At 42.1% G+C, this 14,430-nt stretch overlaps 1 protein-coding gene across 2 annotated transcripts in view; it reads right to left on the bottom strand.

Annotated features, from left to right (window-relative positions):
• LOC147015126 (thrombospondin-3-like) overlaps window positions 1-14,430 on the bottom strand; it is a 160,180-nt gene that overhangs the window by 37,500 nt on the left and 108,250 nt on the right. The window contains exon 21 of one of the 2 annotated variants that reach the window (XR_015050219.1): window positions 2,266-2,424. Coding sequence is in view for 1 of the 2 variants with exons in the window: in XM_085849585.1 (XP_085705711.1) it covers window positions 2,252-2,424 (173 nt within the window). In the remaining variant the exon portion in view is untranslated. Of the gene's footprint in view, window positions 1-2,251; window positions 2,425-14,430 lie in introns of both variants that reach the window. The other variant, XM_085849585.1, reaches the window with a different exon arrangement.

The following is a 14,430-nucleotide window of genomic DNA, read 5'->3' as shown; positions in this document are numbered from 1 at the left end:
CCGCAATGAAGCTGAGTCTTTGGGCCTCTCACTCAATCACCGCAGGTTGGTCGGTGGTCTTTCTGTCTTCTACCGACTCCTCTCCAGCCTTGCCCCCTGCTCTCTCTGCGATTTGTCCCAACCACATTTCCACAGGGCGCTCAAGGTCCGCCAACAACCCCCTTCTGGTAAAACTACCAAAATCACGAATCACTGCTCATCTTCACTCTTTCATTCCTCTTTTTCCCGCCTTTGGAATAAACTTCCTCACTCTATTCTTTCCCATTCTTCCCTTCAGGCTTTCAAAACAGCTGTTCACCACCACCTCTTATCTTCCCCCATCCAAATCCTCGATCTTTTCTACCCCCGATAATCCACCCAAGCCCACTTCCTTCAATTCTCCTGCTTTCCTTCCTGAAAGTCCCTTTAATGTCCATCTTCCCCTCGCCATGTTCCCCGTCCCATCCCCATCCCTCTCCCTTCCACAGTTCACCTGTGTCTGTTCCCCAATGTTTTGTCCCTTCCACTCCCGCCCCTCTTGTCTCATGCCTCCTTGCTGTGAGTTGTGTGTTAGCTCTCATACGAGCCTCGACCAAGGTATACAAAAAAAAAAAAAATATATATATATATATATATATATATATATATATATATATATATATATATATATATATATATACACATATACATATATATATATATATATATATATATATATATATATATATACATATATACACATATACACATATACACATATACACATATACACATATATATATATAAATATATATATACACACACATATATATATATATATATATATATATATATATATATATATATATATATATATATATATATATACACATATATATAAATATATATATACACACACATATATATATATATATATATATATATATACACATATGTATACATATATATATATATATATATATATATATATATATATATATATATACACATATGTATACATATGTATACATATATATATATATATATATATATACACATATGTATACATATATATATATATACACATATGTATATATATATATATATATATATATATATATATATATATATATACATATATATATATATATATATACACATATGTATATATATATATATATATATATATACACATATGTATACATATATATATATATATATATATATATATATATATATATATATATACACATATGTATACATATATATATATATATATATACACATATGTATATATATATATATATACACATATGTATACATATATATATACACATATGTATACATATATATATATATATATATATATATATATATATATATATATATATATATACACATATGTATACATATATATATATATATATATATATATATATATATATATATATATATATAGTGAAAAAAAACATTAACAGCCTCACTTTTGTCCTTCAGAATTGTCTGGTAAAGTTTGACAAAGAAAGTTGAAAGCGTTCGCGAGTTATCACAGTCACAGACATACAAACAAGACAGACTGACGCATGATGAAAATTTTCAACTTTCATCATCATAAAAGACAGACAGACAGACAGTGATGATAACATAAACTCCGTCTAACGTCCATTCGGATGTACGGCACACTCATCAATTCAACGCCCAGTCTGTGATGCACCAGGGTAACAGTTCATAGTCAGGTCTTGTCTAAAACCCAGATTATCAGCTCAAAGTTAAGTGTGGAACCTCTGAGCAATCCTGTCGGTACCTCGGGAGGAACGCTCGAGTGTTTGAGTTATACGTCGGTTTTGAAAAGCCATCTTATGCATTCTGTCTCTGATGCGTGTGATCATCGTATTGGAGACCCAGATCATAATAAAATAAAAGAAAAACACGTGAAACTCCCATTCCACTCAACTAATTGTTGACATCTAAAAAAAATATCAGGATTTAAAATGTTAAGCTGTATATTAAAAACAAAATAGAACTGGGTAAGAAAGCCATTGTTCACAGCATTATGTTGTGTGTTTTGTGACCGGAATAATATTGACATGTGCTTGCTGAGGGTTTTCTTTCCTTCTTGAACAATTTGGCTGGTGATATCATTCACTGCATGGATTCTTGACTTCAAAAAGAAAATGAGAAGTGGGAACGAATATAGTGACTTCATAAGAAAGTGAGGAAAGGGGTGGGGTGAGGAGGTGATCTATCTGTTTTCCAAACAAAATAAATGGGAGGACATTATTTGGGTGATTACCGGATGTATCCGACCTGCGGGCGGTGCATGAGCATCCAGCGGTATGACGTTTTGTCTTTCCAGCCGACGTTTCGTGGATCCTTCCAAAGCAATGTGACCTGATCCTCCATATCACCTGTATTCCAAAGGGCATTCCGCAGATCCTCACCAGGACCAGTCTTAGACTTGACTGCCTGAGAAAAGAGAAATAGGAAGTCAGAGCTAAAAACCATGTTCCACAAAAAGTACAGAGCATATTTACCAAATCTTTACTGAATATGCATCTGATTCGAAGAACAGATTAAATTTAATGACAATCACTAAAACACAAAGAAAACTGAAAACCCACTCCGTGAGAGTACCTCCTGTACAGCTGCCCTTCGCAAGGCAACTCACCGGATGATGGGATTTGGGCAAAGCCTTTGGGACCCCCCACCTCCCCACCTCCCCCCCAACCACACACACACACACACACACACACACACACACACACACACACACACACACACACACACACACACACACACACACACACACACACACACACACACACACACATACACACACACTCTGATAAGAGAAAGACCACGGGGTAAACTTCCGGGTAAGATTGCGGTGTTGTGTGTCAGGGTGGTGCTGAGGTGTCGTCCCCCAGACGGCGGTCTCCTTGGGTTAACCTGAGGCCATCCCGTCCTAAGGCTGGTGGGTGCCTGGAATGTCCCATCCCGAAGAGAGGATGATCGTCTGTCTCTGTTACCATCTGACCTCAAGTGTTTGGACATCGGCATTGCAGCACTCTCTGAGGTTCAGAGACCAGATAGTGGCAAGATTGTGGTGGGTGGTTACACCTACTATTCGTCTGGTCGCTCTGATGGTTAACATGCCCAAGGAGTTGCTGTAGCTGTGTCCAATAAATGACCCCAATGATAATTGAGGTAACACCGGTCAACGAGCGTATTATGAGACTGAGGCTTCCTCACTCTTTGGGTGTCATTTCCCTGGTCTCTGTATATGCTCCAACTGAGGCGAGTGATCTCACCATCAAGGATGCATTCTATGCCATGTTCGAGTCTGTGGTTGATCAGTGCCCCAGGTGAGATGCTCTTCTAGTCTTGGGGGATTTCATTGCATCAACTGGAACTGATAGGGATGGTTATGAGACATTTGTTTGTCCCTATGGGTCTGGAACTATGAACCAAAACAGGACTAAGTTCTTTGACTTTGCAAGAAGTCATGAACTTGGGGTGGCTGGTTCATAGTTTCAGCGCCCACAGGCTCATCATTGGACTGAGTATTACAACACTGGCGGTGTGGCAAAGAAGATTGACCATGTGCTCATTGATGGTCGCTGGAGGATTATCAGGAACTGCAGGGTCTACCAGAGTGCTCAGTTCCTCAATACTGACCACAGGCTTGTGGGAGCAACTCTGAAGTTGCATATTAAAACCGGGAGAATGGTACCATCCCAGCCTAGGCTGGATGTTGGCAAGCTCAAGGATGAGAGGGTTGTTGAGGAGATTGCGAACAGGCTGAGTGTGGATTTGGGGGGCCTGAGTGCTTTGGGGAATCCTGAAGAGTTGTGGAGTGCCTCCAAGACCACCATCCTTGATGTTGACGGTGGATGTCTTGGAATTCACCGTAGGGTGATGAAGAATTTTGTCTCTCAAGGGACGCTGGATACCATTGACCAGAGTCAGAGGGCCAGGCTTAATGGCAGAGCTGAGCTATGATCCAGGCTTTCATTGACATCTTGGATGGTGTTATCTTGTCTGTACATGTTTGTTTTGAGGATGTTAAGGTCATGGACAGATTCACTTACCTTGGCAGTGATATTCACGTCTCTGCTGGCTGTGAGCCAGAAGTCAATAAACGTCTCGGTCGGGCCTGGGGAGTCATGGATTCACTGGGTCATGAGGTGTGGCGCTGTTGGTACCTGTGCAAGAAGACGAAAGTCCAAGTCTTCAGGTCATTGGTGCTTCCAGTCTTGATCGACGGATGTGAGACTTGGACTCTGACCGGGGATCTGAGACAGAGACTTAATTCCCTTGGTACCAGGTCTCTTCGGAGAATCCTTGGCTATCGCTGGTCGGACTTTGTGTCCAACGAGCGGTTGCTGAGAGAGATTCAAATGAGATTTGTTACCTGCATGGTCCGTGAGCGTCAGCTGCGGCTGTATGGACACATGGCTCGTTTTCCTGACGCTGATCCTGCTCACCAGATTCTCTCAGCGAGGGAGCCTCGTGAGTGGAGGAGGCCAATGGGCTGACCACGTGCCTCATGGTTGCAGCAGGTTGATCAGCATCTCAAGGAGATAGTGTTGGGCCAGGTATCTGCCTGGGGGGTGGCCAGACGGAGGCCCCTGGAGTAATGGCGAAAAGTGGACGCAACGACACGCTGCTCCGCCGGCACATGCTCCCATACCTGACCTGACCTGCTGTGGATCTGAGTTCTGAATAATGTTCTTAATAAGAGGAGTTCCTTTACAAGGAACTTCGATGTAGGCAGAGGCCATTAGGCCCATCAAGTCTGTGCAATGTTTGCCAACCTACAGCTGTTTGTTCATGCTCCATCCTATATTGTGGAATGTAAAGCAAACAAGCAGCACATACCATTTGTTTTTTAAGTCTTTTGTAAAATTCAGCTGGGATTCGAACCGCCGTCCTCCCAGACAGATTCTGAGCAGAAACTCAAACTATTACACCACCGAGTCTGGTTTTTAAAATAATTAGATTTTTGTAAAGACGAATGAGGCTCACTACAGTTGAATGCCAATTTAACATTTACGCAATGCGGTTTGCACTCATAAATCCATCAAAACATCCTTGCATTTGGCTGGCCCGCTATCTTTTATGGGCATAAGAGAAGACAGCTGCAGTTAAACCGATACATATTTGGTTATGAACAATGCAATATTTAAGAGCACACAAAAAACACACACACACACGATTATATGCATAAGGAAATTATGTAAACATTGAAAAGTGGGTGTTACCAAATATCTGGCAATGATAACGATAAGAGCACTTTGGGTCTGACCACAAACTTGTGAGTTTGCCAATCTTTAACCCAGTGTTGTCAGATGGGTCCTTCATCTTAACGTCCTTCTCATGGACAGCACACACATTGATGCCACACCCTGCCTGTGAAACACCAACATGACAGTTTATAGCTGGGCTGACATTCGAGTCAGGGTCAGACAGCTTCGAAGCAAGTGTGCATACCTCCAGACTATCTTGCCAGCCAAATAATGAGTCGTCCCCTCATAAATAAAAAGGATTTCTTCCAGTGAAGAAAACAAAAAGGGGTGATGACCCTTATGGCATGAAGAAGAAACTTTTGAAATGGGAGAGGTTCAAGGAATGTCAAAAAGCAAGCAAATCCTGGATTTCTCCTGCATTGATCAATAGTTCACGACAACTCAAATTGTTCGATTTTTTTTTTTTACAAAATAAATTGTAATGAAACGATTTAGTCTTTGGGAGGAATGTTTTTCTTTTTTAGAAATGCATAGCTATAGAAAGTTTGAAACTCAACTATAACCAGAGTTGGTGTTAAAGCCACCCAATGTTCGCCTGTTTATACATTTATCGTTTTTAAAAGACGAGTCTAATAATTAATATTTTTTATAAAGCATTGCAGTGAAGTCTGATCCAAATAATTTTAAAGCAATATATGTATTTGTATATTGTAATCAGTAACAAGAGCGCAAGTGAGCACAATATATGCCCGAACAAGAAGGTATTTACAGAATTGTGCTGCAACATGGAAAACAGCATCCTGGTTGCCAAGGCAACCACTTTAGATGACTAACGTATGTCGCAACACACCATCTCCAAAGTCTGTACCAATGTACCAGATATGAAACGTGAAAGTTGAAAACTTTGGGAGTTAGAGTGCGGACAGGAACGGACGGACGGACGACCAGTATCACATAATACACCCCAATATATATAGGTATATATAGGTATATATATAGGTATATATATATATATATATATATATATATGGGTATATATATATATATATATATATGTATATATATATAGGTATATAGGTATATATATATATATATATATATATATATATATATATATATATATATATATATATATACATATATACATATATATATCGGGCGTATAAAAAATAGTGTGGTGGATAAAAACATTAGAAAGGAAAAAATAACTTGCACCAAAAATTTTAACATTTTCACGTTCACGCTGGGGGTATCGCTATAGCTCTCTGTTCTTCGAACAGGCGAGCTAAAAATAACTTTCACTTCTTGTTTACAATCCAATGTATCAAAGTGAAACAGATGTAGCGAGTGGTCTTGCACAAAATACATATTCGATTGGGATTCAATTACGAATTTCACTCGTTGGTTGTACCAACATTAGTGAGGTGTGGCCGTGCTACTGAGGCAATGCCACTACGACAAACAAGGAAGAAAAGGGGAATTTGACCAGGGTACCGGCACACAATGGCCTCCGCTTTTCAAAAGGCACGGTAAGAACTTTAACGGCCATCAATTAATCTTGGGTTGGAGGACCCCGGTTCAATGCACCTCCGATAGACGGCGCACTTTTCGATGTGACACGCCGCTTGCGAAGCGGCAGGATTGCAGTTTTATGGTCATCGAGCCCAGACACAGGCAATTGAATCCAGACGAGACAGCTCAAAAGGGAGTACACCAACTCTGCGCTATTCTCTCAGCGAAAAGCAAGGTCGGTAAGAAATTTAAGCAAAAGAGAAAAAGAATATACAAACACAGAGAAAGGACATTTGGTTCACCCTGTTTGTGCTGAATATACCTGTGAGAGCACACATGCTTCAATTTACAATGTTTAAGAAAATGATTACGACTTTGGGAAATTTTATTAACTCTTTATTTTGGAATTCATTATTTTGAGTAGCTTTGGAATTATACCTTGAAGGTCCACAGAATCAGAATTTTTTTTTGATGTGATTATATTGATGTTAAAGTAATAAACAAATAACTGAATGTGGTTTTCAATTCTGATAATTTTTTGAGGTGTTCCAGTTAGAAAAGCAAACCCGTTGGGTACCACCCATAAAAATTCCAGATAAACTGCCATGACCTAATCGAGAGAAAGATTGTCAGCACGCAATGGATAATGGCCGCACAACTAACTTCAGACCCGTCAGGGGGGTGAATTTGATGAATAATTTTCTGATCAAGAATCCCCAGATTACGACGATCGTCAAAATCCTTATGTAGAAGGTGCTGTCAGACAGTACATGAATGAACCTGAGGCTGAGATGACGTCATGGGAGGGGCAGGGTCAACCGAGCGTTTTTGGGGGGGCAGGGCCAATTGAGCATAAAAGGGCACCAAATAACATTAAAATCTTACTTTCAAGATATTTATTCAAGAAAAGAACAATGATCAATTGTTAGGTGAAGCCATATCTATTCATTAAACCAAACATGATTTTCTGATTCTGTGGACCTTCAGGATGGCAAAACACAAGAGGCAGCACGAATCCACAACCACTTGATGATTAGCAATACTGTATTGGAATTTTATGATTCATCCATCCATTGGGACCATACTCTGTGCAGAGCGTTGGTGCTGCCTAAGCAGTCGCCTTGGCTGTTGGGCACAATCCTGTCACCACTCAGACACAAGATACCAGCATGCTGGCACTCATTTTGCCGACCTCGGAAGGATGATGGGCAGAGTCAACCCCAACCTGGTATTAATTCAACATCTGAATGGGATTTGAACTCAGGATCTTAGGATCCCAAGCCCACCACACTAACCATTATGCCAACACCAGGCATATTTTATGAGGTCGGGACTTCAAGCCAAACGAAAACAAAACAATCCTTGTTAAAATCTGTCCATGCGTTTGAGTAAAGTTTTCATTCACTGAGTGCCAATTCTTCCCACGTGTCCTCCTGCAATTGTTCACTATCACCCATGTACAGCATCCTGGATGAGCACATATGTACAGTACTAATGCAGAGTTTCAGGCACAGATTTCTGAAAAGGAGTCTACACTCTGTTATAATTGTTGACATAACTTCACAGAAACAAACAAATAAATAAATAAATAAACATATTTTTGGATATCGTATCAGATGCAAGCAACCTTCCCTTACAGCCGCCATGATGCATACCTTCCTGCAAAGTAAAGGCTTTATGACATAGAATAAAGGCCATATGACGTATAGAATGGGCAGAAGTGCTTGAAGACTTGTGCTGGAGTGAGTCCTTAGGCGTGAACGAAAAAAATCAAAAAAATCCAGAAGAGCATGAATGAAACTGTTGTGAAATTGTTTGGCATGAATAGTGTGAGAGACATGATATTGCTGTTCAATTGAGCCTTATGCGAGACTGTTACAGCACACCTCTAAAAAGAAACCCAGAGTGGCAATATTGGCACAAGTTCTTATCTCATTGAGCAGCTCAAGGCATCAGAGTGTAGACAAAAAGGAAATTGAAGCAACAACTTTGGCTGCATTCCATTCTGAACGTCACAACCTTATGGTGGTGTCAAAAGAGACCCTCGTTACAACTGGAGCAGCTGAGACAACCATTGTACGCACTTTGTACATGACAAGTGATTCTTGTTTTTCGTATTTGGAATTTATCGTGATTGTGTGTCAGGTGTTGTGTATTTGGGATCACTCAAGGTTGCACTTGTGTTTGCAGCTGATTAGCGGGTAATTGTATTCATTTTGTTTGGAAGCGGCAGGGTGAGGCCTACTTGTTTGCCATTCCTAGTAAAGTGGTTAAGTCAGTTGGAGATAGGATTGGGAAAAGGGGTAACAAGGAGTGAAGTAAGAGGGAAATAAGGAGAAGAGAAGATTACAAACGGAGTGATAGATGCTTGATGTGGGCCATATCGGCGATAGTGGAAACAGAAGGGAGTCATTGTTGGAGGAAGTGTGAGGAAATAGCTCACATGGACATAGTTATTGCAAGGTTGAAGGAACATATAGATACGTTACAGGAGGTATCAGAATGTGAAGAATTTGTGGAGGAATGTTGTTTACGTTTGTGGAGTGAGTCTACACAAGAGATTGGCAATGGTGTGAGTATAGCGATTGAAAGCAGAGTTGAGGGTGTTAGGATCAGTGCAGGAAATTGTGAGGGTGTAAGGAGTGCAGGTAATGGTGAGGGTGTAAGGAGTGCAGGCAGTGGTGAGCGTGTAAGGAGTGCAGGCAGTGGTGAGCATGTAAGGAGTGAAGGTAGTGGTGAGCGTGTAAGGAGTGCAGGCAGTGGTGATGGTGTAAGAAGTGCAGACAGTAATGAGGGTGTTGTGAGTACAGGTAAGGTTGAGGGTGCAAGGAGTGCAGGCAGTGGTGAGGATGTAAGGAGTGCGGGCAGGGATGAGGGTGTAAGGAGTGCGGGCAGGGATGAGGGTGTAAGGAGTGCAGGCAGGGATGAGGGTGTAAGGAGTGCAGGCAGTGGTGAGGGTGTAAGGAGTGCGGGCAGGGATGAGGGTGTAAGGAGTGCAGGCAGTGGTGATGGTGTAAGAAGTGCAGGCAGTGGTGATGGTGTAAGAAGTGCAGACAGTAATGAGGGTGTTGCGAGTACAGGTAAAGGTTGAGGGTGCAAGCAGTCCAGGCAGTGGTGAGGGTGAAAGAAGTGCAGGCAGTGGTGATGGTGTAAGAAGTGCAGACAGTAATGAGGGTGTTGCGAGTACAGGTAAAGGTTGAGGGTGCAAGCAGTCCAGGCAGTGGTGAGGGTGCAGCAATAGAGATAGGTTGGAAAGAGGTCTGGGATGTGGTTTTTGTTGGTGATGAACCTATTAAATACTCGCAAAGATACCCAGCGTTGCTACCTCTTCCCCTCCCTTATCCTATAAAGGTTTTTTCACGATTACCCTTGCTAGCTCAGAGGAGTGGGTGTAGCGATTGTAACGTCGCATTTGCTTTTATAAAGAAGATAGTATTGCTCCAAGCTACTAATGAAGTGACATAACATCCAAAATGAAAGCAGATTGCACAAAAATGTGAAACAATGCGATCAGCTGTTAAAAATTTTTTGTTATTATTCCAGATGACACCGAGGCACTGCACGACACCACATAGCCAGCACTTTGTATTTTTATTGATCGAAGGGGATTAGGATGTATTTTTTGTTGTGTTTATCAGTGACAGTGCCTGCAGAGTGAACAGTGTACCATAATGCAGGTGACTAAATGAACACGAACACACACACACACACACACACACACACACACACACACACACACACACACACACACACACACACACACACACACACACACTTAAATTTTTTTGTGCCCATGAATTAACACCAACTTAGTGCGGCTGAACTGCGTATGTATTATCTCATCATATCTCATCATATATCTCATCACTTCACTTTAACATGTCGCTAACTCGGCACGACCGCGTCAGAAGAAGACATGTATGAACACCGTGGGGCCACACAACAGGTCTCTCTCAAAATACCAGCCATCACTCGCAAATTCCACCCGTCGCTTCAGTGAATATGGAGGATGGATCTTCTTCCCCTTCTTTTTCAGTTTTATGGTGTGTGAAAGAAGGAGCCTTTGGGTAATCAATAATACGATATCAATTTCCTGCTCTCTTTTGAAATCTCAGAACCGCCTTGCAGAGTTGAGAATGCTTCAAATGGCCGAAAATGTTTGGCAGATCCAACACGCCAATTCCCACCTCTTTCGTATTTTGAAATAGACTCGCTCTGGATCCATTAAATCGAGAGAATTTCAAAAACAGTTGGTTCAAATCTTTGGGTTTCCTACAAGTATCGCATGTCCTAGTGGAGTGACACTATCCTATGGAAGAATGACTGAAGACAACAGTGTAAAAGGAGTGATGATAGAATAAAAACTTTTAAAAAAATTATTTATTTATGTTGAAGGCTTCAGTCATGGACTAAATAGTCCTCATCGAGGCCAAGCCTTAAATAAAGGAATTGCATTGTTAGAAAAGTAAGGAAAGAGACAATAGTTTAAGAGTGTTTGAGGAAGTAAAAAAAAATTGCTTTTTGAAAAGGGGAAGGTCATAAGTGTTTGGGAAGACATGAGAAGGTAAAGAGTTCCAGAGTTTGGCAGTGGAGGGAAAGAAACAAACATCGTAATGGCCCACCCTTGAGTTGCCAATGGCCACACAATAATCATGTGATGTAGTGGCTTGTCAAGTATTTCTTGCTCTCGCTAATGGTGGAGGTACACAAGCAGCAAGTTCTTGCACGCAGAAACCGAAGTAATATCTGTAGAAAGGAGAAAGAGAGCCTACTATGCGGTGTAATTTGAGCGGGTCGAGTTTTGAGGTCACATTTGTGGAGTTGACAAGTCGAATAAATTTGGATTCAATTCTGTCCAGTAAGTATGTGGAGCTTGAACCTCCCCAGCTGTGAGAGCAGTACTCCATACAAGGATGAATCAATCCTTTACATAGTTGGAGCAACTGTTCAAGGAGGAGAATCTTCGACATCTGAACAGGACTCCGTTTCTTCGAGGCAGATGTAGCTATTTGCGTAATGTGTGGATTCCAGGATAAATTTGAAGTTCGAGTGATACCTAGTAGGTTTATTGTATCACATGGTGTAATTGTAAAGCTTTCAAAGGAGAATGGAGAGTTGAGAGGAATTTTGGAGAGAGAGATGAGAAGAAATTGAGTTTTTGAAACATTAAACTTAACTTGATTACACTTGCCCCACTGGGAGATCTTGTCCAAATCCGAATTTAAAGAGGTGGCTGTGATGAAACGAGATGTAGATCGAGTGAGGGAAGACGGGGCAAATGAGAAAGACATAGAGGAATGTAATGTTGAGTCATCAGCATACGATTGCATTTGGTTATTTGTGGAAGAAAGCTGAATGCTGAATTATTTAAAGCTGAATTTAAAATTTATTTAAAGCTGAATGTCTAAACTCGGTGTTTGCAGCTAAATCTTGTGTCCTAAACCCATCACTATCTCTACCCACTTTACCCAGTCGCACCCAACTGTCCCTGGACTCTGTATCCTTTTCTCCTGACAAGGTGGAGAGCTTGCTTTCAAACCTCGAGTCAGATTCTGCAACCGGTCCAGACGGCATCAGCCCACGTGTCCTCAAAGCCTGCTCTTCTGCTCTTGCTCACCCTCTCTCTGTTCTATTCACCCTCTCATTTGCCCAAGGTCATCTGCCATCTGCTTGGAAATCTGCTAACATCACTGCCCTGCATAAAAAAGGTGCAAAAACAGATCCCTATAACTACAGACCAATCAGCCTTCTCCCAATCATCAGCAAGGTGATGGAATCCATCATCGCTTCAGATATGAAATCCTTCCTCTTCTCCAATGGCTTGATTTCCAATCATCAATTTGGTTTCAGACCAGGTCACTCTACCCTGGATATGCTGCTTCTGCTCTCCCATCAATGGATGGAGGTCCTCAATGCCAGACAGGAAATCCGAGCCGTATCCCTGGACATATCACGTGCTTTTGACACAGTCTGGCACCCTGCCCTACTCACCAAACTCTCTTCCCATGGTATTCAAGGCCATCTCCACTCATGGCTCGCAGACTTCCTCTCCTGTCGCAGTCAACGTGTGGCCCTAAATGGAGTTCTTTCATCCCCTCTTCCTGTGCAGGCTGGAGTTCCTCAAGGTAGCGTTCTGGGCCCTGTTCTTTTTCTGGTTTTCATCAATGATCTCTCGGACTCTCTGGAAAATCCTCTATTTCTCTTTGCCGACGACTCCACCCTCTGCCGTACCATCTGTCATCCCTCAGACCGGCAAGCAGCAGCTTCTTCACTCACTGCAGATCTGGATAAAATCACAAACTGGTCCAACACGTGGAACATGTCTTTCAATCCAGACAAATCTCACACTCTCACTATGTCTCTTCGAAAGGACCGTTTACAAACCCCCCCCCCCCATCCACTTTCTCAACAATCCTCTGGAAGAAGTCTTTTCTTTCAAGCTTCTAGGTCTCACTATCTGCCATGACCTTTCCAGGGAAAGTCACATTTCCAACCTCGCCTCAAAAGCCAGTCGCCGACTGGGAATCCTCCGTCGTGCTAAGTCCTTCCTCGGCCCTCTTGAGCTCCTGACCACTTACAAAGCTTTTGTCCGTAGCCTGATGGAGTACTGCTCTCCCCTCTGGGTTGGTGCTCCTGCCTCCCACCTTTCTCGACTTCACGCTGTCGAAACCAGGGCATTTAAGATCATCGGCATCTCCCACAATGAAGCTGAGTCTTTGGGCCTCTCACTCAATCACCGCAGGTTGGTCGGTGGTCTTTCTGTCTTCTACCGACTCCTCTCCAGCCTTGCCCCCCCTGCTCTCTCTGCGATTTGTCCCCACCACATTTCCACAGGGCGCTCAAGGTCCGCCAACAACCCCCTTCTGGTAAAACTACCAAAATCACGAATCACTGCTCATCTTCACTCTTTCATTCCTCTTTTTTCCCGCCTTTGGAATAAACTTCCTCACTCTATTCTTTCCCATTCTTCCCTCCAGGCTTTCAAAACAGCTGTTCACCACCACCTCTTATCTTCCCCCATCCAAATCCTCGATCTTTTCTACCCCCGATAATCCACCCAAGCCCACTTCCTTCATTTCTCCTGCTTTCCTTCCTGAAAGTCCCTGAAATGTCCATCTTCTCTTCGCCATGTTCCCTGTCCCATCCCCATCCCTCTCCCTTCCACAGTTCACCTAATGTGTCTGTTCCCCACTGTTTTGTCCCTTCCACTCCCGCCCCTCTTGTCTCATGCCTCCTTGATGTGAGTTCTGTGTTTGCTCTCATACGAGCCTCGACCAAGGTATACAAAAAAAAAAAAAAAAGGTCATTGATAAAAAGAAGGAAGAGTGTTGGAGACAGGATGGAACCCTGAGGGACACCACTGTTGAGAGGGAAAGGGGGGGGGAGATGTTGAACCATCAAGAATTACGGAGATAGAGCGGTCAGAGAGAAAGCTCGATATGAGAGAGGAGAGTGAAGGAGGAAAGCCGAAAGAGTGAAGCTTGGATATCAAACCACATTGGTAGAGTTATATAAATTGCAGTTATAAGAATCACTAATTTCATTAAATTTTCAGATTTCACTCCTTATTTTGACACCTATTTAGTCCATGAGATCCGATCATCAAATCCAAAGCCAAATTTCAAGAATACACTTTAATTAGTCCATGAAAGGTCATCGTGGTTCCAAGAAAGGCATTTTTGAGCAGGCCAAACAAAATGGCAGCTTAATA

Source organism: Eptatretus burgeri, chromosome 12 (assembly GCF_056783735.1).
Source record: "Eptatretus burgeri isolate ZD-2024b chromosome 12, Ebu_testis_v1, whole genome shotgun sequence".
Lineage (NCBI taxonomy): Eukaryota > Metazoa > Chordata > Myxini > Myxiniformes > Myxinidae > Eptatretus > Eptatretus burgeri.
Note: the sequence above shows the minus strand (reverse complement) of the source record. Positions and strands in the feature narration are given on the sequence as shown.